This window comes from Grammomys surdaster, unplaced genomic scaffold (assembly GCF_004785775.1).
Source record: "Grammomys surdaster isolate TR1022 unplaced genomic scaffold, NIH_TR_1.0 364, whole genome shotgun sequence".
In the NCBI taxonomy this organism is placed as follows: Eukaryota; Metazoa; Chordata; class Mammalia; order Rodentia; family Muridae; genus Grammomys; species Grammomys surdaster.
In genome coordinates this window covers 3,607,319-3,627,084 of record NW_021604783.1, presented here as the reverse complement: position 1 = coordinate 3,627,084, position 19,766 = coordinate 3,607,319, and the positions used below count along the sequence as shown (strand labels likewise).

The 19,766-nt window shown below is 51.9% G+C and overlaps 3 protein-coding genes across 5 annotated transcripts; all 3 read right to left on the bottom strand.

The window, feature by feature from the left end:
• Nucleotides 1–22: 22 nt before the first annotated feature.
• Nucleotides 23–9,709, bottom strand: Dvl2 (dishevelled segment polarity protein 2). The gene is made up of 15 exons (XM_028780067.1): nucleotides 9,284–9,709; nucleotides 5,378–5,447; nucleotides 4,945–5,090; nucleotides 4,701–4,810; nucleotides 4,452–4,587; nucleotides 4,176–4,266; nucleotides 3,991–4,060; nucleotides 3,765–3,904; nucleotides 3,606–3,682; nucleotides 2,687–2,754; nucleotides 2,204–2,332; nucleotides 1,995–2,126; nucleotides 1,689–1,868; nucleotides 1,159–1,377; nucleotides 23–1,010 (listed from the first exon to the last, which is right to left on the bottom strand). Exons 1-15 carry the CDS (start codon nucleotides 9,475–9,477, stop codon nucleotides 562–564), a joined length of 2,211 nt encoding a protein of 736 aa, XP_028635900.1. The 5' UTR covers nucleotides 9,478–9,709; the 3' UTR covers nucleotides 23–561.
• Nucleotides 9,710–10,301: 592 nt separating this feature from the next.
• On the bottom strand, nucleotides 10,302–14,519 carry Phf23 (PHD finger protein 23). 3 transcript variants are annotated; one of them, XM_028780091.1, is made up of 6 exons: nucleotides 14,239–14,443; nucleotides 12,664–12,695; nucleotides 12,479–12,571; nucleotides 11,977–12,019; nucleotides 11,185–11,818; nucleotides 10,302–11,078 (listed from the first exon to the last, which is right to left on the bottom strand). In XM_028780091.1, exons 3-6 carry the CDS (start codon nucleotides 12,505–12,507, stop codon nucleotides 10,864–10,866), a joined length of 921 nt encoding a protein of 306 aa, XP_028635924.1. In that variant the 5' UTR covers nucleotides 12,508–12,571; nucleotides 12,664–12,695; nucleotides 14,239–14,443; the 3' UTR covers nucleotides 10,302–10,863. The 3 variants fall into 3 exon arrangements, with proteins under 3 accessions (XP_028635924.1, XP_028635922.1, XP_028635923.1); XM_028780089.1 differs by having other exon boundaries at nucleotides 11,185–12,019; nucleotides 14,239–14,519; XM_028780090.1 differs by lacking the exon at nucleotides 11,977–12,019 and having other exon boundaries at nucleotides 14,239–14,519.
• Nucleotides 14,520–15,334: 815 nt separating this feature from the next.
• Nucleotides 15,335–19,175, bottom strand: Gabarap (GABA type A receptor-associated protein). The gene is made up of 4 exons (XM_028780211.1): nucleotides 18,725–19,175; nucleotides 18,098–18,176; nucleotides 17,843–17,961; nucleotides 15,335–15,828 (listed from the first exon to the last, which is right to left on the bottom strand). The coding sequence occupies exons 1-4, from the start codon at nucleotides 18,812–18,814 to the stop codon at nucleotides 15,763–15,765; spliced, it is 354 nt and encodes a 117-aa protein (XP_028636044.1). The 5' UTR covers nucleotides 18,815–19,175; the 3' UTR covers nucleotides 15,335–15,762.
• Between the last annotated feature and the right edge of the window lie 591 nt (nucleotides 19,176–19,766).

Below are 19,766 nucleotides of genomic sequence, written 5' to 3'. Positions count from 1 at the left end.
AGAAAGGAGTCAGAGGCGTGGGGAGTGGGCCTCTATTTGCTTTATTTGGTGTTTCATACAAGTGACTAAAATAAATAGAGTAACAAAGGCAGCTACACAGTCGCCAACACATCACTAGCGTCCTTGGACTGCTGTCTAGGGTACCCAGCCCACCCCTTCTTCTTCCCAGGGTACCACTGACCACCATCCATCCTCGACGTCAGAGCTGACTAGGCAACTGGAGGTGGTGGTCATATTCTGGGGTTAGAAGGGACCCAGGAAATTTTATATGAAGGGATCCTCCATATAAAAAAGGAACTATTTAAAAAAAATACTCCCCCAAATATAAGAAAGTCTATTTTAACCCCCCAAAAAGCTTATAAAAAATAAAGCTAAAAATAACCAAAGGTCCCCATCTACCCCTGAGGAAGGGGAAGGACCAGGCACTGCTGGTGAGAGTCACAGTGGCAAAAACTTTTTGGTAGGCACCAGCCACCAGGCTGAGCCCAGGCACTATGAAGAGCACCAAGCTGAAACTTGCCAGGCCAAGGGCACAGAGCCAATGTGGCCTCAAGATGGGTTCTACATAACATCTACGAAAAACTCACTGGGGTTGCCCATGGCCATGTGGAAGCTCTGACGGCTAGCTGTCAGTTCTGGGGGCACAGAGCCCAGGTCTCTGACTGGAGGGGCACCAGGGGGCTGCACTGCTGCCGAGACAGGGGGTGGGGGTGGAGGCATCATGACTACCATCATAGGGTTATAGGGAAGAGCCATGCCAGGGGGGGGACCGTAGGGATGGAGCCCTGGGAGAGCTCGGAGATTAGGAGTACCGCCTGTTGAGCCCCTGGATGGAGGGGGGCCACCATCACCAGTCCCACCAGGTTCCCCACCCCGCCGAAGGCTGCCTCCCCGGCTGGAGAGTTCAGACTCACTGCCACTGCCGGATTTTGACTCAGGGGCCCGTTCCTCAGGCCTCCCTGTGCGCCCGGCTCCCCCATCACTTCTTGTTGACCCACTGCTCCGGCTCCCTGTTGGGGGTGGGGGTGGATGAGCAAAATGAGCCTCAGCCCAGAGTCCTCTGGACCCTAGCCCTTGCCCTTGCCTCTCCTCCCTCAATCTGCTCTACTTGTGCCCTCTTTCTCTGGCTGTACTGGGATGTGGGGGTAGGTAACTTACCCTCACTGTGCTGGCTGCTGGCACTGCCTCCACCATAGGTGTAAGATGAAAGTTCATGGTAGGGTGGAGGCTGTGGGCTGTAGGGGTGTGGGGCTGGATACTGGTAGGAGAAGGTAGGCAGCAGGGGCCAGGGAGTAGCTCCAGGCAGAGGAGCCAGGGTATCCTGGTCTGAAGCTCCACTGGAACCATCATTGTCATTCAGAGACAAGTTAACTAGGTCTGGAACGAAATGGAAGAGAGGGCTCTGCTTTCAGGGGCCAGGAGTCCTGAGAACAGAGAAACCAGGAACCACTTCCCCTCGAGACAAAAGCCAGAGACTATGATGACTTAGAACAGGAAACTCTGCTGCTCCTGCAGAAACACAACTAGGGCCATCACCACTAGCCCAAAAATGCTTTTGTGAGACGTGTGAGGCATTCTTTCCCTTGGGAATGCAGCTCTGGTACCTCGCTTATTCAGCAGTACATGGGTACAGATCAGCCTAGGGTCGATGACAGCCTGCTATCCCACAGCCAGACCTGCTGACTTACAACTCTCACAGCCGCCACTGAGGTCCCCGAAGACATAATAGCACTGCTCGGAGAAAGTAATCTTGTTGACAGTGTGCCGGATGAGTCCTGCCTTCAACAGCCCACTGGCATACTTGCGGGCCTCCCGGCGCTCAGGAAAGCCTTCCACATGATGATACAGCCAGTCTACCACATCGGAGCCTGGGATGGAGCACCATGCCAAGAGGTCAGATTCTCCTCCCAACTCCTCCCCTGGCCCTTGTGTTGTTCCCAGCTTTGGCCTCCTCCCCCTCTTCCCATGCCACCTTGCTCAGGACCTGGGAATACCTAGAAAGGCGTTTGGGATAGTGATCTTGAGCCACATGCGGTCCCGGACTTCTAGCCCAGACTCTGGGGCTGCCATGGCCTTGGTCACAGAGGCCATGTCCATGTGGATAGAGAGACCCCGGCCTTCACAGCCTTACAGAAGAGACAACAGAGAACTTATGAAAGGTCCACTCATACAGGGAGGTGGGGAAGGGGACAGAGAGACTCACCATCAGGCAGAGAGGAGCCAGATGTGATCGTGCTCATAGAAGAAGAGCCGGGGTAAGCAGGGAAGGCGCCGGTCAGCGCAGCTGAGTGGGACACCCAGGCGGCAGGATCAATGGGCTGGATGGGCTCATCTGGTACAAAATTAAAGTAAAATACTGACCAAGATGATCACTGCTCAAAACTAGAAAACTAGCCCCGTGTGCTCCAGAATTAAGACTCCTGTCCATCTCCTTCCCCTGGCCCTCCTGAACCCATTCCCTACAACTTCTGGCTCTTCTAATCTCTTTTTGTGCTTGTTTGTTTGAGGCAGGGTTTCACTCTGCAGCCCAGGCTGGCTTGAAACTCACTATATAGCAGCACCAGGCTGGCCTCAAACTCTGAAGATCCTCCTGTCTTAGCCTCCCAAGTGCCAGGATTAAAGCTGGAGCCATGTGTCCACGCTCCCCAGTCTCTTAACTGCAGACCCGAGCCCGGGCATCACTTACTTCGAGGGAGGGTGAAGTAGGCCTGGGGAGAGGGATCCCAACACTTGGCCACGGTCAGCACGATGGGGCTGTGGGGAGGACAAGACCAGCTCAGTAGAGGGAAGAGGCTTCAGGAAGCCCGAGGCCTGATGGGAGGAGGACTGAGGACATAGAGGTGGAAAAGCAAGGCGCTTCCATCACTGGGTAGAGAGAGTGAGGCCGAAGGCCTCCTCCCCAGTGTGGATGACTCAACACGGCGAGGTTAAAAACACTGCTGTGTGAGACAATGGTACACACGCTGTACAGTTCACTCACAGGAAGCCTCACACAGGTAGCACCAAGCCATCTTGTTCTAGGACTCGGGCATGGGTGGAAAAACCATTAAAGGTTTTCTTGACCAAAAAAGTCAAGCCGGTAATTACCGTCAGTGAGGAGGGTGGGAGTGGGAAGGAGCACACAGTGGGTGGGCTTCTCTTAGGTACTCACCCACATCTGTTTCATGCTTTAGTTTGGAGTGACATGCCAGTGATATTTGCAATTTTGGGGTTTTTTGTTTATTTTATGTATGTGAGTACACTGTAGCTGTCTTCAGACACTCCAGAAGAGGGCATCAGATCCCATGACAGATGGTTGTGAGCCACCATGTGGTTGCTGGAACTCAGGACCTCTGGAAGAGCAGTCGGTGCTCTTAACCACTGAGCCATCTCTCCAGCCCTTGTTTTTTTGTTTTTCGTTTTCTTACTATGTAGACCTGGCTGGTCTGGAACTCACTATGTAGACCAGGTTGCCTCAACCTCAGAGAGTCCAACTCTGCCTCATGTAACATGATTAAAGCCATGCACCACCATGCCTGGCCTCACTTCTTTTTAAAGTTACAAAGGTGAATGGACTTCCAGGCAGGCGAGAGGCCGGCCTGGGGCCAGCTGCGGTGCCGACTCACCCCGGCTTGTGTACAATGTCCCTCAGCACCCGCACGGCGTCGTCGTTGCTCATGTTCTCAAAGTTCATGTCGTTTACCTGAAAGGAAGGGGCGGTGGGTCACAGGCTGTGTAGGAGGGGCAGAGCCTCCGCCCAAGCCAGCAGCAGGCTGTCAGCGCACCTGCAAAAGCATGTCTCCAGGCTCGATCCGCCCATCCGCAGCCACAGCTCCCCCTTTCATGATGGAGCCAATGTAGATGCCTCCATCACCTCGCTCGTTACTTTGGCCCACAATGGAGATGCCCAGGAAGTTGTACTTCTCTGTGGAGGGAGGCCATATGAGGGGACTGAGCTCCAGAAACCCTGAGACCCTCTCCTTCCCTTCTCCCAGTCAGGACCCTGCATACCCATGTTGAGTGTGACTGTGATGATGTTGAGAGACATTGTGGAATCGGTGACACTGCTCAAGGATGAGGTCTGTAGCAGAAGACAGGGGAGAGGTGAACTGCCCCCATCAACAGAGAGAGAAGCCACAAGCCTGTGTCACGGGGCCAGCTCAACCAAAGTCCGCTTCTCCCAAAAGAACCCTCACCCTCTCCATGCGTGGCGGCCGCTGCTTCCTTCGCCTTCGGTGGCGCTTGAGGAGGCGGGAGGCACTGCTCTGCTCGGTGGAGCTGCTGAACCTGATAGCAATTGAGAAACAGCATTTGAAGGTGGAAGAGGTCAGGGAGCCGCATGAAACAAGATGACTGGTTAGGAGGGGAGGAGGGGAGGAAGGGAGGAGGGGAGGAGGGGAGGAGGGGAAGAGGGGAGGAGGGGGAGCGGGAGGGAAGAGGCAACCCAAGGAGATCTCTGTGTGCAGCCATACCTACTCATGGTGTCGTCCTCATCTGAATCTCCTAGGCTGGTACTCTCCAGCTCACTGGTCATGAGGGTGGAAGAGCTCTCGTACCCAGCCAGGTGGCGCTCCAGCCTTGAGGGGCCGCCAGGCCTGTGGCCACCAGCTGTGTATACACAAGAGTCTGAGGAGCCAGGCCTCCCATTCTTCATGCTCGGCATGCTGAGGCTTGCCTCCCTGCCCAGCTCACAGTTTGCCCTCCAGGGCCTGTCCCCTCACCGCCATGCTCACTGCTGTCTCTCCTCCTAGGTCGGTCTCGTCTCAGTGATACAACAGATTCAGTTTCTGTCTCAGGCTCTAGATTTTCATGGCTGCTGGATACATTAGGGCTACACAGGTAGAGAGGGTTTCCGACCAAAGTCAGTAGGACAGAGCACCGAGTCCTCAGGCCCCCTCCCAACGGGTCTAGACTGAATTCCCTCTTTGCTCCCCTCTCCTGGACTCAAGAACGTAAAGGACTCACTGGAAGGACGGAGGCCTTGAGTCGCCAATGCCACTGGTCCTTTCTGGTGGCAAAGGGGGCAATGGTGGCGGTGGAGGAAGCAGTTCTGTCCGAGACTCATGGGCTGGGGGAGCCGCCTCAGGTTGGGGGTTATCTGATGACACTAGCTAGAAAAGAGCAAGTGAGACAACATGGCTCCACTGGGGAGGGGCTTACAATAGGAAACTAAGGAAAAGGACCAGAAAGGAAGGGAAGGGAACAGGGTCCCAGAGACCTGGGCGAAGAGTCCAGAAAAAAACAATCCAGTATGGGAGGCTACAGGAAGAGAAGGCTGAGGAATGATCACTGCATCCACAGTGGATGCAAGCTTCCTGCCAGGGTCACCAGCGACTGAGCAGAGGGGAGGCTGCCCAAAGACTACGGTTGGAAGCAGCTTGGTAATGAGTCCCCTTACCCAGGAGACAACCCTTCCATTGAAGCAAGGTAGGCGAGCATTGTCATCGGAGATCTCTTCCTTCACCACCCTGCAGAGAGAGCAGAGTGATTAGTAAGGTGCCAGGCATGATGGAGTAGATCTTCGATTCTAACACTTGGGAGGCCGAGGCAGGAGGCAATCAGTGAGCCAGGGTCACACACACACACACACACAGCTGGGCAGTGGTGGCACACGCCTTTAAGCCCAACACTCTGGAAGCAGAGGCAGTCGATCTCTGAGTTTGAGGCCAGCCTAGTTGACAGAAGAGAGTAGAGAGTACCAGGACAGCCAGGGTTCTACAGAGAAACCCTGTCTCAAAAAAAAAGGGGGGGGGGAAAGGGGATGGGCTTAGGCTTGGGGATTAGTAAGGCTAAACTAGTCACCCCCATTCCAAATCTCACCCAATCTCCATCCAGCCCAAGCACAGGAACTCTCTGCTGCCCTGATTAGTAGTCTGTTTTCTTCCCCTCATGTATACATATACATGTGTGTGTGCATGGCTGTCACGTGAGGGTACTTGCAGAGGACAGAAGAGGGTATTATCTCCTCTGGAGATAGTTACAGGTAGTCAGAAGCCACCAGTGGACACTATGAATAGAATGAATGAACTAGCATCTTCTAAACCAAATATCTAGACCTCTGTGGTGTGTGTGTGTGTGTGTGATTTTGTACCCCTAGTTGGCCTGGATTCACTTATGTAGGCCAGGTTGTCCTCGAACTCACAGAGATCTGCTTGCCTCTGCCTCTCCATCCCTGGCTATGCCACAAGGCCAGCATGCATCACCATGCCCGGCTCCTCTGCTTTTACAGTGAAATAATTTGCTTTCATGTATCAATAAATAAACACTCCAGACTCTCATCTTATTTTATCCCACCGCCATCCCAACTCATCCTTAGAGGAACAATGCTGCTCCAAAGACTTCTTCCCATTTGATCCAAACCTCAAAGTACCACTCCAAACTCCCTGTGGGACAGTTCCCAACAACTGCTCCAAATATCTACCTTAGGAGCCCAGCTGGCAGCCTAAGCATCTCTGTCCTACACATCTGTCCCATAAAAGCCTCTGGCCCTCATGTAATCTGCTGCTTTTCTCTCCCTTTTATTTCTCTTTAATTCACATCCAGAGACCGCCCAAATGTGTGACTTTTGCTGTATATAAACACCCTTAAATGCAACAATAATACTCCATGTGTGGAAAGCTCCCACAGACAGAGGAAGCTGGGCTTCCCATTTCTGGGCTACCTCACCTCACTAAGCGATCTGCTCAGCCTGAAAAATCCCAAAGCCCAGCCTCCCACAGGTTCCTGCAGTGGCCTAGACCTGTTCCTTCTCATAGCCACAAGAAATCATTAGTACCTATCTATTTAACATGTGCCCTGGGTGTACGGCACAAGGCCTCACCTTTGTGAGCATCAGCAAATCCACACTGACGAACTATGAGCCATGAGCCATTCTTTCACATACATAACACTCTCACCCGCAAATTAGAACTTCTTGGGGGTGGGGATGAGGGTTAGAGAATTGGCTCAGTGGTTAAGAGCACTTAGTGTTCTTGTACAAGACCCAGGTTTAATTCCCAGAACCCACCTAGTGGCTCACAACTATCCATAATTCCAGGCCCAAGGGATCTGACTTGTCTCGGCTAACCTTCACAGGCACCAGGCATGTACATAGTGCACACAAATACATGTCTGATTAACTCTAGCCTAATATACTCTGGGGGCTTAGGTATATGCTTCATGAATGCATTTGCTGTTAAGACAGCACAGCTCTGTCACCACAATCTACTCAACATAATACAACTCTTCCCAACATAACCCTACATGGCCCAGTCTCTTCCAAAGCAAGCAATTTTGTATCCTATAATCTAGTTTATGAACTAGTTAGCCTTAATACCAAAATCAAATTACCAGTCACTAAGAATGTACCATGTGCTGTCCACCTAAATTAAGCATTTTACACTATGATTATCACCATACCGAAGATGAAGAAATCGAAGCACAAAAGCTAAATGAATTGCCCAAAGAATTGCAAAAAGAATAACCTTGATGTAAATCCAAGACAACTCCTTAGATAATATCTCGTTCTCCACGTCAAACAATCTTTAACGAGGGTCCAGTTTATTCAGGTAGCTGAGGAGGGTGTGCTCCAACCACAGGGACTTTCACAGGTTAAGAAGTCTCTCCCCAACCCAGGTGGTAGGTCACCCTTTTCTCCCCAGTAGCCTGCTATCCCTGTTTATAAACTCAGGACATCAGAGCCTAACGGCAGTCTGAGCCTGAGGCACAGAAGGCTCAGTCTCAATAGCTACAACAACAACAAGAACAACAACAACAACAAAAGACTGCCTTCCTCTGCCTTACTCACAGTCCCAGTCCAGCCCAGGATCACCCGGCATGACACAAATCATCCCAGAGCTCAGTTTATTCTGGCCAAGCCCTCAGTGTCTCTACACAAGCAGCCCTCTGCACCACGCTGACTACAATACCCTATTCTGCTGTGATGTATCACCAGTCTATTTGTTCTTATTTGTCCCTGTTTTGTAACATAAGAAACCCACGGTCTAGGCCAGGCATATTGATTGCCACACATAACTAGTTCCAGCACTCTGGATGCAGATGTAGAGGCAGGACTGTTACAAGTTCAAAGCAACCCTGTTTTTTACATTGTGTTCTAGGCAGCTTCAGTAACAGAAAGAAGTTCTGGCTCAGCAGCAGACTGACTGGCTCGGCAGAGGACTGGAGTTCAATTCCCAGCACACACAGTGGCTAGCATATGTTAACTCCCGTTCTAAGAGATTCCATGCCATCTACTGGATTCAGTGGGCACTGCATGCTTGTGGTACACAACTATGCATGCATGCAGGACACAGGAACACATAAAGTACCTTTTGTTTGTTTTGTTTTGAGACAAGGTTTCTCTGTGTAGCCCTGGCTGTCCTGAAACTCACTCTGTAGACCAGGCTGCCCTTGAACTCAGAAATCTGCCTGCCTCTGCCTCCCAAGTGCTCAGATTAAAGATGGGCACCACTGCCTTCCACATAAAATATCTTTAAAAAAACAAACAAACATGCAAGCAAACAAAAAAATCCTCCAACTCTCCTCAGCCCTGAAAAAAAAAAAAAAAAGGTTCTGGACCTAAGAGAAAATAAGAACCCAGAAGAGTCCAGAATAGTACATGCTTTGCCAGAAAAATCTACCTCACAACAGCCTAATATATCCCAATAGAGCTTTCTCTGCATTATTACAGATTGCACCATCCTGAAATAATACTATGGAACCTAATTAATAAGCCAGAATAGCCTAAGTTGGCTCACTATAGCCCAGTCTACATAAAGACACTGCATGCCCAGCGTATTGACTCACACCTGTTCATTCCAGCTCTGGAGGCTGAGGGAGGAACTTTATGAGTTCGAAGCCAACCTAGGATACAAAGAATAAAGGCCTGCCTCAAAACAAAAGAACAAATAACAAGCAAACAATCAAAAAAAATTACAGAATATCTCTATCTAACTCATGTGCAGGCGTCTGAAAGCATACCAGTTTACCAAAAGATAAATAACTCAGCATAGCCTAGAATATCCTCAAGCATCACTTCTCTGCCTTTTGGCTAAAATCATGGGGAGAAAATGACCAAACAAACCAGTGTTCCCCATTTTTCCAACCTAATTTTCTCGCCTCTGATTTCCTAAAAATCCAGCCCGTTCTTCCGTGTGTCCAAACATAACCTTGTCCGTCTTGGGATGAGCTTTCTACCTTAACACAGCACAATACGCTATGCTCCACTACAGGCCAGAAATATTCCAAGGCAGACCGGTCTCCCTCAATATCGCCCAATCCACTCTAGCACACCGACCATCCTTCCCAGTCTAGGCCTCGCGCTTACCCAAAATCCTGATCCATAGACTTGAAAAAGTACTTAGCGCCCGCGGGCCGCTGCAAAACGCTCTTGAAATCGCCCAGAGTGATGCGCTCCGCTGGGACAGGGATCTTCACCAGGTAAGGAGTCTCTTCTTCATCCAGATGGTAAATCACCTTCGTCTCGCCTACACCACCGCCCCCCGCGCTGCTGCCCGCCATGGTCTCGCTCGCGCGCTCCCGGGCTCAGCCGCCCACCCAACAGGACTAAGCGCCCCCGCCGCGCCTGCGCACACCCGCAAACTGACGCGCTAGCGCCAACAGTGCAGGGCCAGTGCGGAAGACGTGCCCAAGGAGGATGGCGTGGAACAGCCGGCTGATCGGGAAGAGCCGTGTATCGGGACTCAAAACCTAGACCCACAGTCGAGGGCCACTACCACGGACGTCGCGAGCAGCACCGAGGTCCCCGCCCACCTCCCCATGCCACGTGATCCAAGCCCGCCCACTTTGCGCAGCGGACTGTCCTTCACGTGACTTCCTTAAGTCACGTTACTACAAGCTCCACCCAGACAAGACACTCACGTGACCAATGCCTAGAGCAACGGTCTTCAGCCCTAAACGACTCCGCCCACAAACGTGCACACCGTCCCCCCTACCCCCCAAGTACCTTAGCAGGCTTCTACTCTTGGAATACTGGCAACTGGCCCCCACTTTGCTTTACCCAACCGAGGCTCAAGACACCTCACTAGCAACTATTAGAGGGGCAGGGGTATGGGCTGGTGAGAATTGTAACTTGGGCCCTTAGGGTAGCTCCTAGACTGTACTTGGGATGAGAAAGCTGAAAGCTAGTCCTTTAGAGCTGACGTGGACGGAGGGGATGAAGAGCATCAGTGTCTCCTATAGTCCAAGCCAGATTTTGCCCCTAAATTTTCCATCTCCACCTCCCAAATTGTGGAATTACAGCCCTGGATTAATTAAGCTCCAACTCCACCCAAGACTTCCACCAGGTTTCCCAAAGATCCCCTCCCCAAATAGGACAACAAGAGTTGTAAAACACAAGAGCCCACTCTGCTTTATTTACAACACGTAGGCTGTCTGTACAAGCAGCCAGCCAATATTATTAAAAACAAGGCGAGTGATAATTGACACCTTTTGCTTTCCTTCCTTACTCCACCAGGCTTTGGTTCTCCACTTTTGAGCAACCTTGCTCAAATGGGGGAGCCCAAAATTAAAAATACATCCGGTGTAGAAGAAAGTAAATGGGAGATAGAAGAAACATGAGGAGGGGAGTGCTGTATTTACACTACAGTTTGATAGACAACTATCCCATCACATCCCAGTTTGAGCCCTGGCCCTGAAAGTGAAAAGGGTGGAGGGTTCACTGGACAGAGATTTTGTCTACAGATCCAGCCTCCCCTAACCCAACTGTCATGGGTCAATTTCAAGTCCATGGAGCAGGAAGGACAGAGTAGAAGACATTTCCAAACACGTCTCCCTTGGGAATTGTGGCCCTCAAGTAGGGACAGCCTCCTCTATCCAAGGGAAGGCTGGAGACTCTGAGGCTCAGTTCCCTAGTAATGTCAGAAGTTCCAGCCTTAAACAGTGACGTCAGGGTTCTCCAGATTTGGGGAGACCCCCTAACCGCCGGGCCTCTGGCCGAAGTTCCTTGCATTTCTGGCAATAAAAGAAGTCAGGAACATTGGTCTTCTTAATCTTAGCACAGGAGAGGTGGATCCATGTCCCACAGAGGCTGCACTCAATCATGGGCCGCCCGGCAAAGGGCTTTCTGCAGTAACACGTGATCAGATCCCATGAATCATCACCTGGGAAAAAACGTTTGTTTAGTGTTCTGCTTCACAGCTTACGCACTTGTAAGAGCCCCCAAACCCATCACCCCGGCTACCCACCCCGGGGAGCCCGATTTCTCACCTGATTCTACCATGATGTCCTCATCCATGACCCTCATCTCCCCTTCACTCGAGCTGGCATCTCCATCTTGGCTTGTTTCTGTGCTGCCCACATCTTTGCCTTCACTGTCAGTAGGGGGAGCACCTTCAGGGTGCACTGTAAGAGGGGGCCTGGGGGCTTCAGGGGGTGTTGGGAGCACAGGGGCTGGGACTCCACCCCCTACTACTGTCATTTCTTCCTCATCATCTTCCTCTTCCTCTTCTTCCTCCTCCTCTTCAGAGTCTGTATCACTGGGAGGAGCCCTAGGAGGGCCAGGAGGTGGGAGCCTATCCCCCCGATCTGCCTTTTTCAACTTCCGCTTCTTGCTCTTCTTGATTCGAGACCGTTTTTCCCCATCCCCAGGAGCTGGTCGAGGTCTCCGAAGCACCCCAAAGCCAGCCCCACCTCCTGGTCCCAATTTTCTATTCTTTCGGTCCTTCTTTCGAGGCTGGGAGAGGTCCCCCTGGGACAGTGGCACTGGGGTGAGCGCGGCAGGGGGCCGGGAGGTATGCGTCAGCGATGTGGGAGACAGTGGAGATGCCACTTTGGGCCCATCCAGATCAAACAGAGAGTCCTTGAGCTTCATCTTCTCAAGCAGAGTAGCACTGTCAGGGGCCTGCAGACGAGAAAAAGTGGACCTTGGGGGTCCTGGCTGGGTAGGACCTGCTTGAGCTGCCCTTCTCTTTGATGACTTTGCTTTCTTAACAAAAGTCTGGATAGTTCGAAGGTCCGATGGGGCTGAGTCCCAGCCATCACTGTCTGCTGCACTCTCACCTCGCAATGGAGAGCTAGAGCCAGAAGCTGGCCAATCGCTTTCCTTAAAAGGAGGAAGAAACTAGGGTCAGCCGGAGTCTAGTGACAGCTCAGTCCTGCCACATATCCAACATAAAAACCAGGAACTAGATGTATCCCTACCCCAAATCTGACATGTACTCTAACCCCACCTTCTCCACAGTCCCACCGGGGCCTTTAGAAGGCAAAGGCCACAGCTGTACTTCCGTAACTGTTTCAGGATCTCATCTGCTAGGACACTCATCTCCCTACGGCTTACCTGGAAACACTTTCTGTTATCAGCCACTCGAAACTACTAAAAGATCTTGAGCAACACTCCAAAGTTTTGTTACTGCTGTTCAAAGCAGCTATTTCCATCCCTCCAAAACAGCTTTCCCACCAAAGTCCTAAGGGCTTCCAGTTTTCTTAGTCTTACATACTACAGTAAGGTCTTCCTATAAAGTAATTCACTCTGACTCAAGTCAGCTACTTTTCTGTTCCTTACCTCTTTGCTAGGGGGGATGTAACCAGCATAGGCCAAGACAAAACTGCAGAATTTGTTAAAATCTTCAATTGTTCTCCGCCGTTTCTCCGGTGGCTAAAAAGAAAGACAAACATGATCGCACGGAAGCCCTCCCGAAAATACAGCTCCTAAATTGTCTGGCAGTGCACTGGTATGGGACAGCTCACCTGAGTCTCTGGCTTAAGAGTCGGAGGCGGATCTGTGAAATCAATAAAAGCTGAGTCAAGGCACTAGGAAAGAGTCTGTGTAAAATCCTACCTCTAAACCTCGGAGTTCCCGACCTAATCCCATCCACAGTTAGGTCGCCTGGCCAAGCCAGCCAGCCCCCAGCTGTGCCGGACCCGCCCCTGCTCCCCCTTCCTCCCCAAGGGGCGGAGCCTGGGCGCGGCGCCCTCACCGGCCTCGCTATAGCGCTCCCCTTCCCCCAACCAGAGGCCCGGCGCCCCGCCCCCTCCCAGCCTCTCCAGTCAACTCGGCTCTCTTGGCGCCCCACCCCGCCATACCGCTCCCGGGGCGAGACCAGGCCACCGCCCGCCCCCGTCCTTCACACGCGCCCGGAGCTCAGAGTTCCTAGCCGGCCGCGCTCCACTGCCCTGGGCCCTCCAAGACCGCACACGCCGCCTGCCCGCCCCCAGGGTCCAGGATGACCACGCTGAACTGCCTCCCCGCCCTCCGGCCCCTTCTACTCGAACACGAGGCCGGGCGCGCCCCTCACCCCCACCCAAAACACACACAGGCTCACACTCCCAACACTACTTCGCGTCCCGGACAGGCAAAGAGCAGCAGCCCGGACACAGCCCCTCCTGCCCCCCACCCCACCCCGTGGCCGCGCTCCCCACAATTTCGCTGTCCCTCCGCCCCCATCCGGGGCTTTAGCCCCTCCCTCCCCGTCTCGAGCTCTTCGGGCTCCCTGCCGGGCCCCCGGGCCCAGTTCCGAGCTTCTCCGGCCGCCCCCCTCCCGCCCCCGTACTCAGCGAGTCCCTGAGGCTACGGACCCCTAAACTCTAGCCCCCGTCATCATCCAGCCACTCCACAGAAGGGCCCCTGACGCCGCCGCTGCCCCCCAGTACACTCCACAACTCGCAAGCTCTTGCCCTAGCCGACCAACCCCCCACCCGCGCAAGTTGCCGGTCTTAACCCCCCCACCTCGCCCCGCCGCCCCTACAAGTACCGGGTTAGCCTCGCTTCCCAGTTCTCTGGCCCCACAACTACCCCTCAGTCTCGGGCTCTCTACCGGAGACAATACCCAGACCCTCTCTTCACTCCACAACTACCTGCTCACCCCTCTAACAATCACCAAGCTATCTCTGGCGGCAACTACTAGGTGTTCAAGCGCCACCGTCACAAACTCCCCCACCTTGGCCAACTACCGGGCCCCTCACTCAATCCTCTTCGTGCTCCCTCAACTACTCTCCGGCAACCAGATTCCCTCAGCCTCTCTGTCTCGGAGCGCCAACCAGTCCGAGGCCTTTTCAGCCCTGAGTCCCCGAAGCTAGGTCTCCAGCGCCTATCCCCAGACCCCTCACCGCCACTATCCACACCGTGCCTGATGTCTAACTATCCTGACCCAGTCTCCCACTCCTCTTTCTCCAAGGTATCTCAACTCATCGCCCTTCCACCTCAAGAGCCAGGGCCCCGACCCCTTTTCCCGCACTCCTCTGCTGGGTGCCGGGGCTCGACCTCCAACTTTGCCCATTGAATCCTCACCCGCTCCCTGTCCTCTGTGCCTATGGAGCGCTTACCTTCGGGACTGGGCTCCGCCATGGCTTCCAGCATCGCCCCCTCCCCTCCACCCGGTCCGGCGACCCCCTCCTCTAAGCCGGGATTCCCGGTACTGCCTTGGGTGCTCCGTGTTTCTACTGCCTCGCTCCACCGTAGTGTCCGCCTTGGCGCGGTTGAGACTCCAGTCCGCTACCGCCACCTCCCTCTACCACTGCCTCCCGCACTCCCGGACCGGGCCCCCTCCCCCCGCACCGCCGGCCGCCTGCTCCCTCCTCCTCCTCTCCTCCCTCCCTTCTCCCCCTCCCCGCCGGCTCTGTCGCGCAGTGCACCAAGGGATTTGTAGTCTGTGCAGGGGCAGCGGAAAGAGGCATGCAAGATCCTCCGGAACTCCAGTTCCCAGTAAGCCACGGATTGGCGCAGGCGCAACAAACAACTTCCTCCCACCACCAGGGGAGTGGCGGGGAGGTACGAGGCTGGGGGGCGGGGGAGGGGGGGGAAGGGAGCGGAAGAGTGCGCACTGACTCCCGGGAAGTGTAGGCTGGGCGGGACCAAGAAAGTAGACGAAGAAGGGATTATAACTCTCGGCCACCATACTGCCTCACTTTGTACCTTCTTTTTACCCCCTCAGGGAACCGCCCCACTTCCGGCCAAAAGGAGAAATGGATGCTGGGAGATGAAGTTCTCCTAGTGATAATGGCACCTCCTAGTACTTGTCCTCTCTCAAATTCTACTTTACAGAATCTCATACACTGGCACATCCTCTGCCAGTGACAGCCAGTTAAAGACAGTCCTTTTACCACCTCCCAAACATGAACATATCTTCTTTAATGCAAAGTAACATTTGGATATGCTTACCTAAAAATGGTACTTTGAAACTTTCTCCACACCACCCCACAATATCAAACCACCATCTCTTTGTTTATATCACAACCCAATATACGCATAAATAAAATAAAAAGTTTCATGAGATAATGCTCACATTATTCCACTCATCAAAAAAAAGGGAAATACCAACACCAATAACGCGTGTCTATTTCTCAAGCTTTCTCCTTTCCCACCACTGAAGTTCACGACTCTTGAAACAAAACACCAGGAGGTGGAATAAAACAGGGCAAATTCAATTCAGCTCGGTGGTTTCCTCTTTATTGATGTGCCTCCTACCTCCCCTACCCAATGTCAATCCCTTCCATCTACCCCCCCAAAAAAAGGTAGTGAAAGGAAGGGATTATTGGGGTTTTGAGCCCGATGGGCAGTTAGAAAGGGAATAGAAACCAAAACAATCATCAGATGTGACAGAGATTGACAATCAAGAAGTCTAAAGCAGAGTGGGAATGGAGGGTAAACAAAAGGAAAGAGAGATGTACAGAGGCTGTATCTACCATTACCCCCCCTGCTGAGAGGGACTGGAGAGACAGCCTCAAACATTAAGTGCAGGTCCTGAAGAAAGGAGATGGTGTTTGAGCCTGAAGGAGGAACTGGATGTCAAGGAAGGAGTGCCACCTCTCTTTGTAGAATGGAACCCCCCCACCTCAGGTACAGCAGCTTCACAGACCGTAGACGCTTTCATCACTGTAGGCAATGTATAGAAAGAAGTCTTCTTCATGGTGTTCCTGAAGTAAAAGCAAAGGTGCAGGGGTTAAGGCAACTCGTTACTCGAACCATTTACCACCAATACATTCCTCAAGAATCACTTTAAGCATTCCCTGGTAATTCTAGATGCAGGAAAGAACCAAAAGTTCAAAGCCAAGGCAACTTAAGAACCTGACTGAAGCCGGGCAGTGGTGGCGAGCACACCTTTAATCCCAGCACTTGGGAGGCAGGCGGATTTCTGAGTTCAAGGCCAGCCTGGTCTACAGAGTCAGGACAGCCCAGGCTACAAAGAGAAACCCTGTCTCAAAACCCACCCCCTCCAAAAAAAGATCTTGACTGAAAATAAACTTGAGCCGGGCGGTGGTGGCGCAAGCCTTTAATCCCAGCACTTGGGAGGCAGAGGCAGGTGGATTTCTGAGTTCGAGGCCAGCCTGGTCTACAGAGTGAGTTCCAGGACAGCCAGGGCTATACAGAGAAACCCTGTCTCAAAAAAGCAAAAACAAAAAAAAAAAAACCCAAAAAAACAAAAAAAAAACAAAAAACAAAATAAACTTGAAGGTACAGATCATCTGTAAGCAATCATAGACACTAATCATGGTTCCTAGTACAAAAGGAATAAAAAGAAAAGCCAATCATTCTTATTCTCTCTCCTTTAAGAAGGGTTGATCCTGGCTGGGCAGTAGTGGCACACACCTTCAATCCCAGGGCTTTGGAGGCAGAGGCAGACGGAACTCTGTGAGTTGAAGACCAGCCTGGTTTACAGAGTGAGCTCCAGGACAACCAGGGCTATTACACAGAGAAACCCTGTCTCAAAAAATCAAAAAAGAAAAAGGTTGACCTCAAACTCACTATGCTATGTAGCCAGTGACTTCCAACTTGATACTACTGCCTCAGCCTCTCAAGTGTTTGCTCTGTGTATGTGGTGGTGGGATGTCTTTTAGGGGCTTTGTTTTTGAGATAGGGGCTCATTATGTAGCTCTGGCTGCCCTGGAACTCCCTGTGTAGAGCACACTGGCCTGGAATTCAGAGATCTACCTTCCTCTGCTCCCAGAGCACTGGAACTGATGCTCTGCATGACCATGCCCCATGTCCAGTGGTTTTGTGGGTTTAAAATTTGGGGGTTTTTTTTGTTTCATATTTGATTTTTTTTATTTATATTTATTTATTTATTTTAAGAAAGGGTCTCACTAAGTATCTCTGACTCATCAGGATAGGCTCAAACTCCAAGAGATCCACCAGCCTCTGACTCCTGAGTAATAGGATTAAAATTGTGCAGAAGCAGCTGTGCTTTGGACTTAAAGGATCAAAGGTGTGCACTACTATGCAGCTGTTATTCAGGGTGGGAACTTACAACACCATTAACCCCAGCACTCAAGAGGCAGAAGCAGGAAGATCTCTGAGTCTGAGGCCAGCCTGGTGTCGAGTTTAGGGCAGTGGCAGCGCACACCTTTTGTTAAACCCAACCCTAGGGAGGCAGAAGCAAGTGAATCTCTGGGCTAGCTTGGTCCACAGAGGGAGTTTCAGGGCAGCCAGGGTTACACAGAGAAACACTGTCTCCAAAAGAAAAGAACAAAAGACAATAACAACAACAACAAAAAAAAACACTCCTCAAACTCAGTCTATTCTTTGACATCTGGGACTCTTGGACGAGGGAGAGACTTCCTTAGCTGGGAAGAGTCCCAGTCAAAACAACTCCACTAGCTCATGCTTGTCTCTACTCCCACCGTCATTAAGATTCCAATCCAGGAGCCGGGTGGTGGTGGCGCACGCCTTTAATCCCAGCACTTGGGAGGCAGAGGCAGGTGGATTTCTGAGTTCGAGGCCAGCCTGGTCTACAGAGTGAGTTCCAGGACAGCCAGAACTACACAGAGAAATCCTGTCTCGAAAAACAAACAAACAAACAAAAACAAAACAAAACAAAACAAAAGATTCCAACCCAGGACTAGACTGACATTTTAAAGCTAGTAAGCCAGCAGGAACTGCTGGCCTTTACTTTCCTCTCCAAACATTGCCATTTCTTCCGAGGTATTATACCTGGTACAGCTGACCCATCGTGGCACTGGTGGGTGGAATGACATTGTTGACAAAGAAAAACAAGGCATCTTCTGCACGGAGATGAATTCGCTTCCGGATCAAGAAGTAGAATTGACCAACTGCCAAAAACAGGAGATGCAAGAAAGTCACAGAGGTCATAGGCGCCTCCAGAAAACAGCTGCCAGGTGAACCTCCTCCCACAGAGTTGGCAGGCCCACCCACAGAGAGGAACGTGCACATGGGCCAAGCGCCCACCTGTAAGGTCAGAAGGCACCAGGTATTTCTTTTTGTCCAGGTCTCCTATCCGAGCTTTGGGAGCTTTTTCCACTATCACCTGATAAAAAGAAGGTAAGAATGACAAGATATTAAAAAAACAAATACAGCGATATCGAGGAAGAACTCAAAGTACAATATTCCCTTGTACTGAAACCTATTGCAATCTCATTTCTCAATATTTATCCTTATATACGTGGTGCACACAGCGTTAGGTCCAGAGATTCTGGCATCACTAGCTTACCTAAATATTGAGAATTGATGCCAGAACGGCGCGTCACCATAACTACTTTCATCAGAGAATACAGGATTTTTTGTTTGGGTCAAAAATCTTCCTTAAATCTAGCTAGTTGGGAGGATGGCCACGAAAACTCTGGGTTGTCAAGCTCACTAAGGCCTCCATTCTGAGAAATGCCCAAGTCTCTCTCTCCCGTCCACATCTTAGTGCCAGCTCTACTTCAGGTGAGAGACCTTTGGTACTAGAGACAACAGAGTTCTAACCCCACGACAGACTGGAGCCTGACCTCGGCTTTCCCAGACTCAAGCATTGCTTGTGGCGACAGCGTCAGCGTCAGCGACGCTAGCCTCGGCCCTAGCTACTGTCCTTACCGGGACCCGGTCTGGGTATTTCTTTCGGATTTTCTCGCCCTCAGAGCGGCGCTTCTCGAACGGATGCTCCTCTTTGTACACGAACTTCATTCTCCGAGAACCGGGCTGGACCGAGCTGGGCTGAGGGAACCCAGGGGGGGGGCCGGGACAGGGGGCGGCGGCGGAGGCGGCTTCGACGAACAGGCTCAGCGGAGCGATCCACGAATTTGCGCCACTTCCCTATTCACCAACCCCGCCCCCGACCATCCGGACCAGCCCCGCCTGCTGACATACGCCACTAGCTCAGCTTACTAGCGCAGCTGGCATAGCGCAACCCGCAGCCTGGTCCTCTTACGCCTTCAGCGTAACTGCTTTGGAATCAATTTGTGGGTTACGCATATGACATCGCAGATAAGGGTGCTGTCGATTCAAGCCAACTGAAAACCCTTTCCCAGGTAGCCCCACAGTACAAAGTTGAGGACGAAACTAATACCAAGTGGCAGTCATGAGATTTAGTTCTGCAGTTCTCGGAAATTACGTTGGGGAAAAACAATTACAAGTCTATGTATTCATGAAACGTGTTGCTACGCTGAAGGTGGCCGTTGACACCAAAACAAAGTAGTACCCAAGACGTGGATACGGACACCATAAGACAGAAAGCAAAGAGATTTGCAGACACGCAGGGAATGCTCAAGGCTATGGCTTATGGGGGCCAATAGAAACTGCAAAAGTCCCAAAGATAGGGACTACTCCAGAGCGGAGGAACACATTTCGGGGTGTTGATAAAATCATGTGACCTCAGAAAAGAGCGGAGAATCACGTGGCGGGTGCCGGAAAGTAGGCCCGGCTCTCGAGAGGAGGTGCCAGGAAAGAGGGTTCCGCCCCGAGTTACTACTGGAGTGCCAACAGCTCGTAGGCAGCGCCCTCTTAGTCTGTCCACGTCAACTTCCCAGACAAGCCAGCCTTTCTCCAGCTGTATGCCCTGAGGGTTCTAGATTTTTCCCTCTTCAACCTTCTATATCCTCGTTGCTCGTCCACTGTCCATCAGGGACTCCAGCCAGCC

Bases quoted from the DNA above. Each gene is read 5' to 3' on its own strand.
- Dvl2 (XM_028780067.1), bottom strand. From the start codon at position 9,477: ATGGCGGGCAGCAGCGCGGGGGGCGGTGGTGTAGGCGAGACGAAGGTG. The intron at 5,448-9,283 runs GTAAGCGCGAGG...CTCTCTCTGCAG, and splicing joins TCTATGGATCAGGATTTTGG to GGTGGTGAAGGAAGAGATCT. The intron at 2,755-3,605 runs GTGAGTCGGCAC...TCCTCCCCACAG, and splicing joins GACATTGTACACAAGCCGGG to CCCCATCGTGCTGACCGTGG.
- Phf23 (XM_028780089.1), bottom strand. From the start codon at position 14,272: ATGCTGGAAGCCATGGCGGAGCCCAGTCCCGAAG. The intron at 12,572-12,663 runs GTGAGCTGTCCC...CTTTCTTTTTAG, and splicing joins CTCTTAAGCCAGAGACTCAG to CCACCGGAGAAACGGCGGAG. The intron at 12,020-12,478 runs GTAAGGAACAGA...CCTCCTTTTAAG, and splicing joins ACATCCCCCCTAGCAAAGAG to GAAAGCGATTGGCCAGCTTC.
- Gabarap (XM_028780211.1), bottom strand. From the start codon at position 18,814: ATGAAGTTCGTGTACAAAGAGGAGCATCCGTTCGAGAAGCGCCGCTCT. The intron at 17,962-18,097 runs GTGGGCGCTTGG...TGTTTTTGGCAG, and splicing joins GGTGCCTTCTGACCTTACAG to TTGGTCAATTCTACTTCTTG. The intron at 15,829-17,842 runs GTATAATACCTC...CTTTTACTTCAG, and splicing joins CGATGGGTCAGCTGTACCAG to GAACACCATGAAGAAGACTT.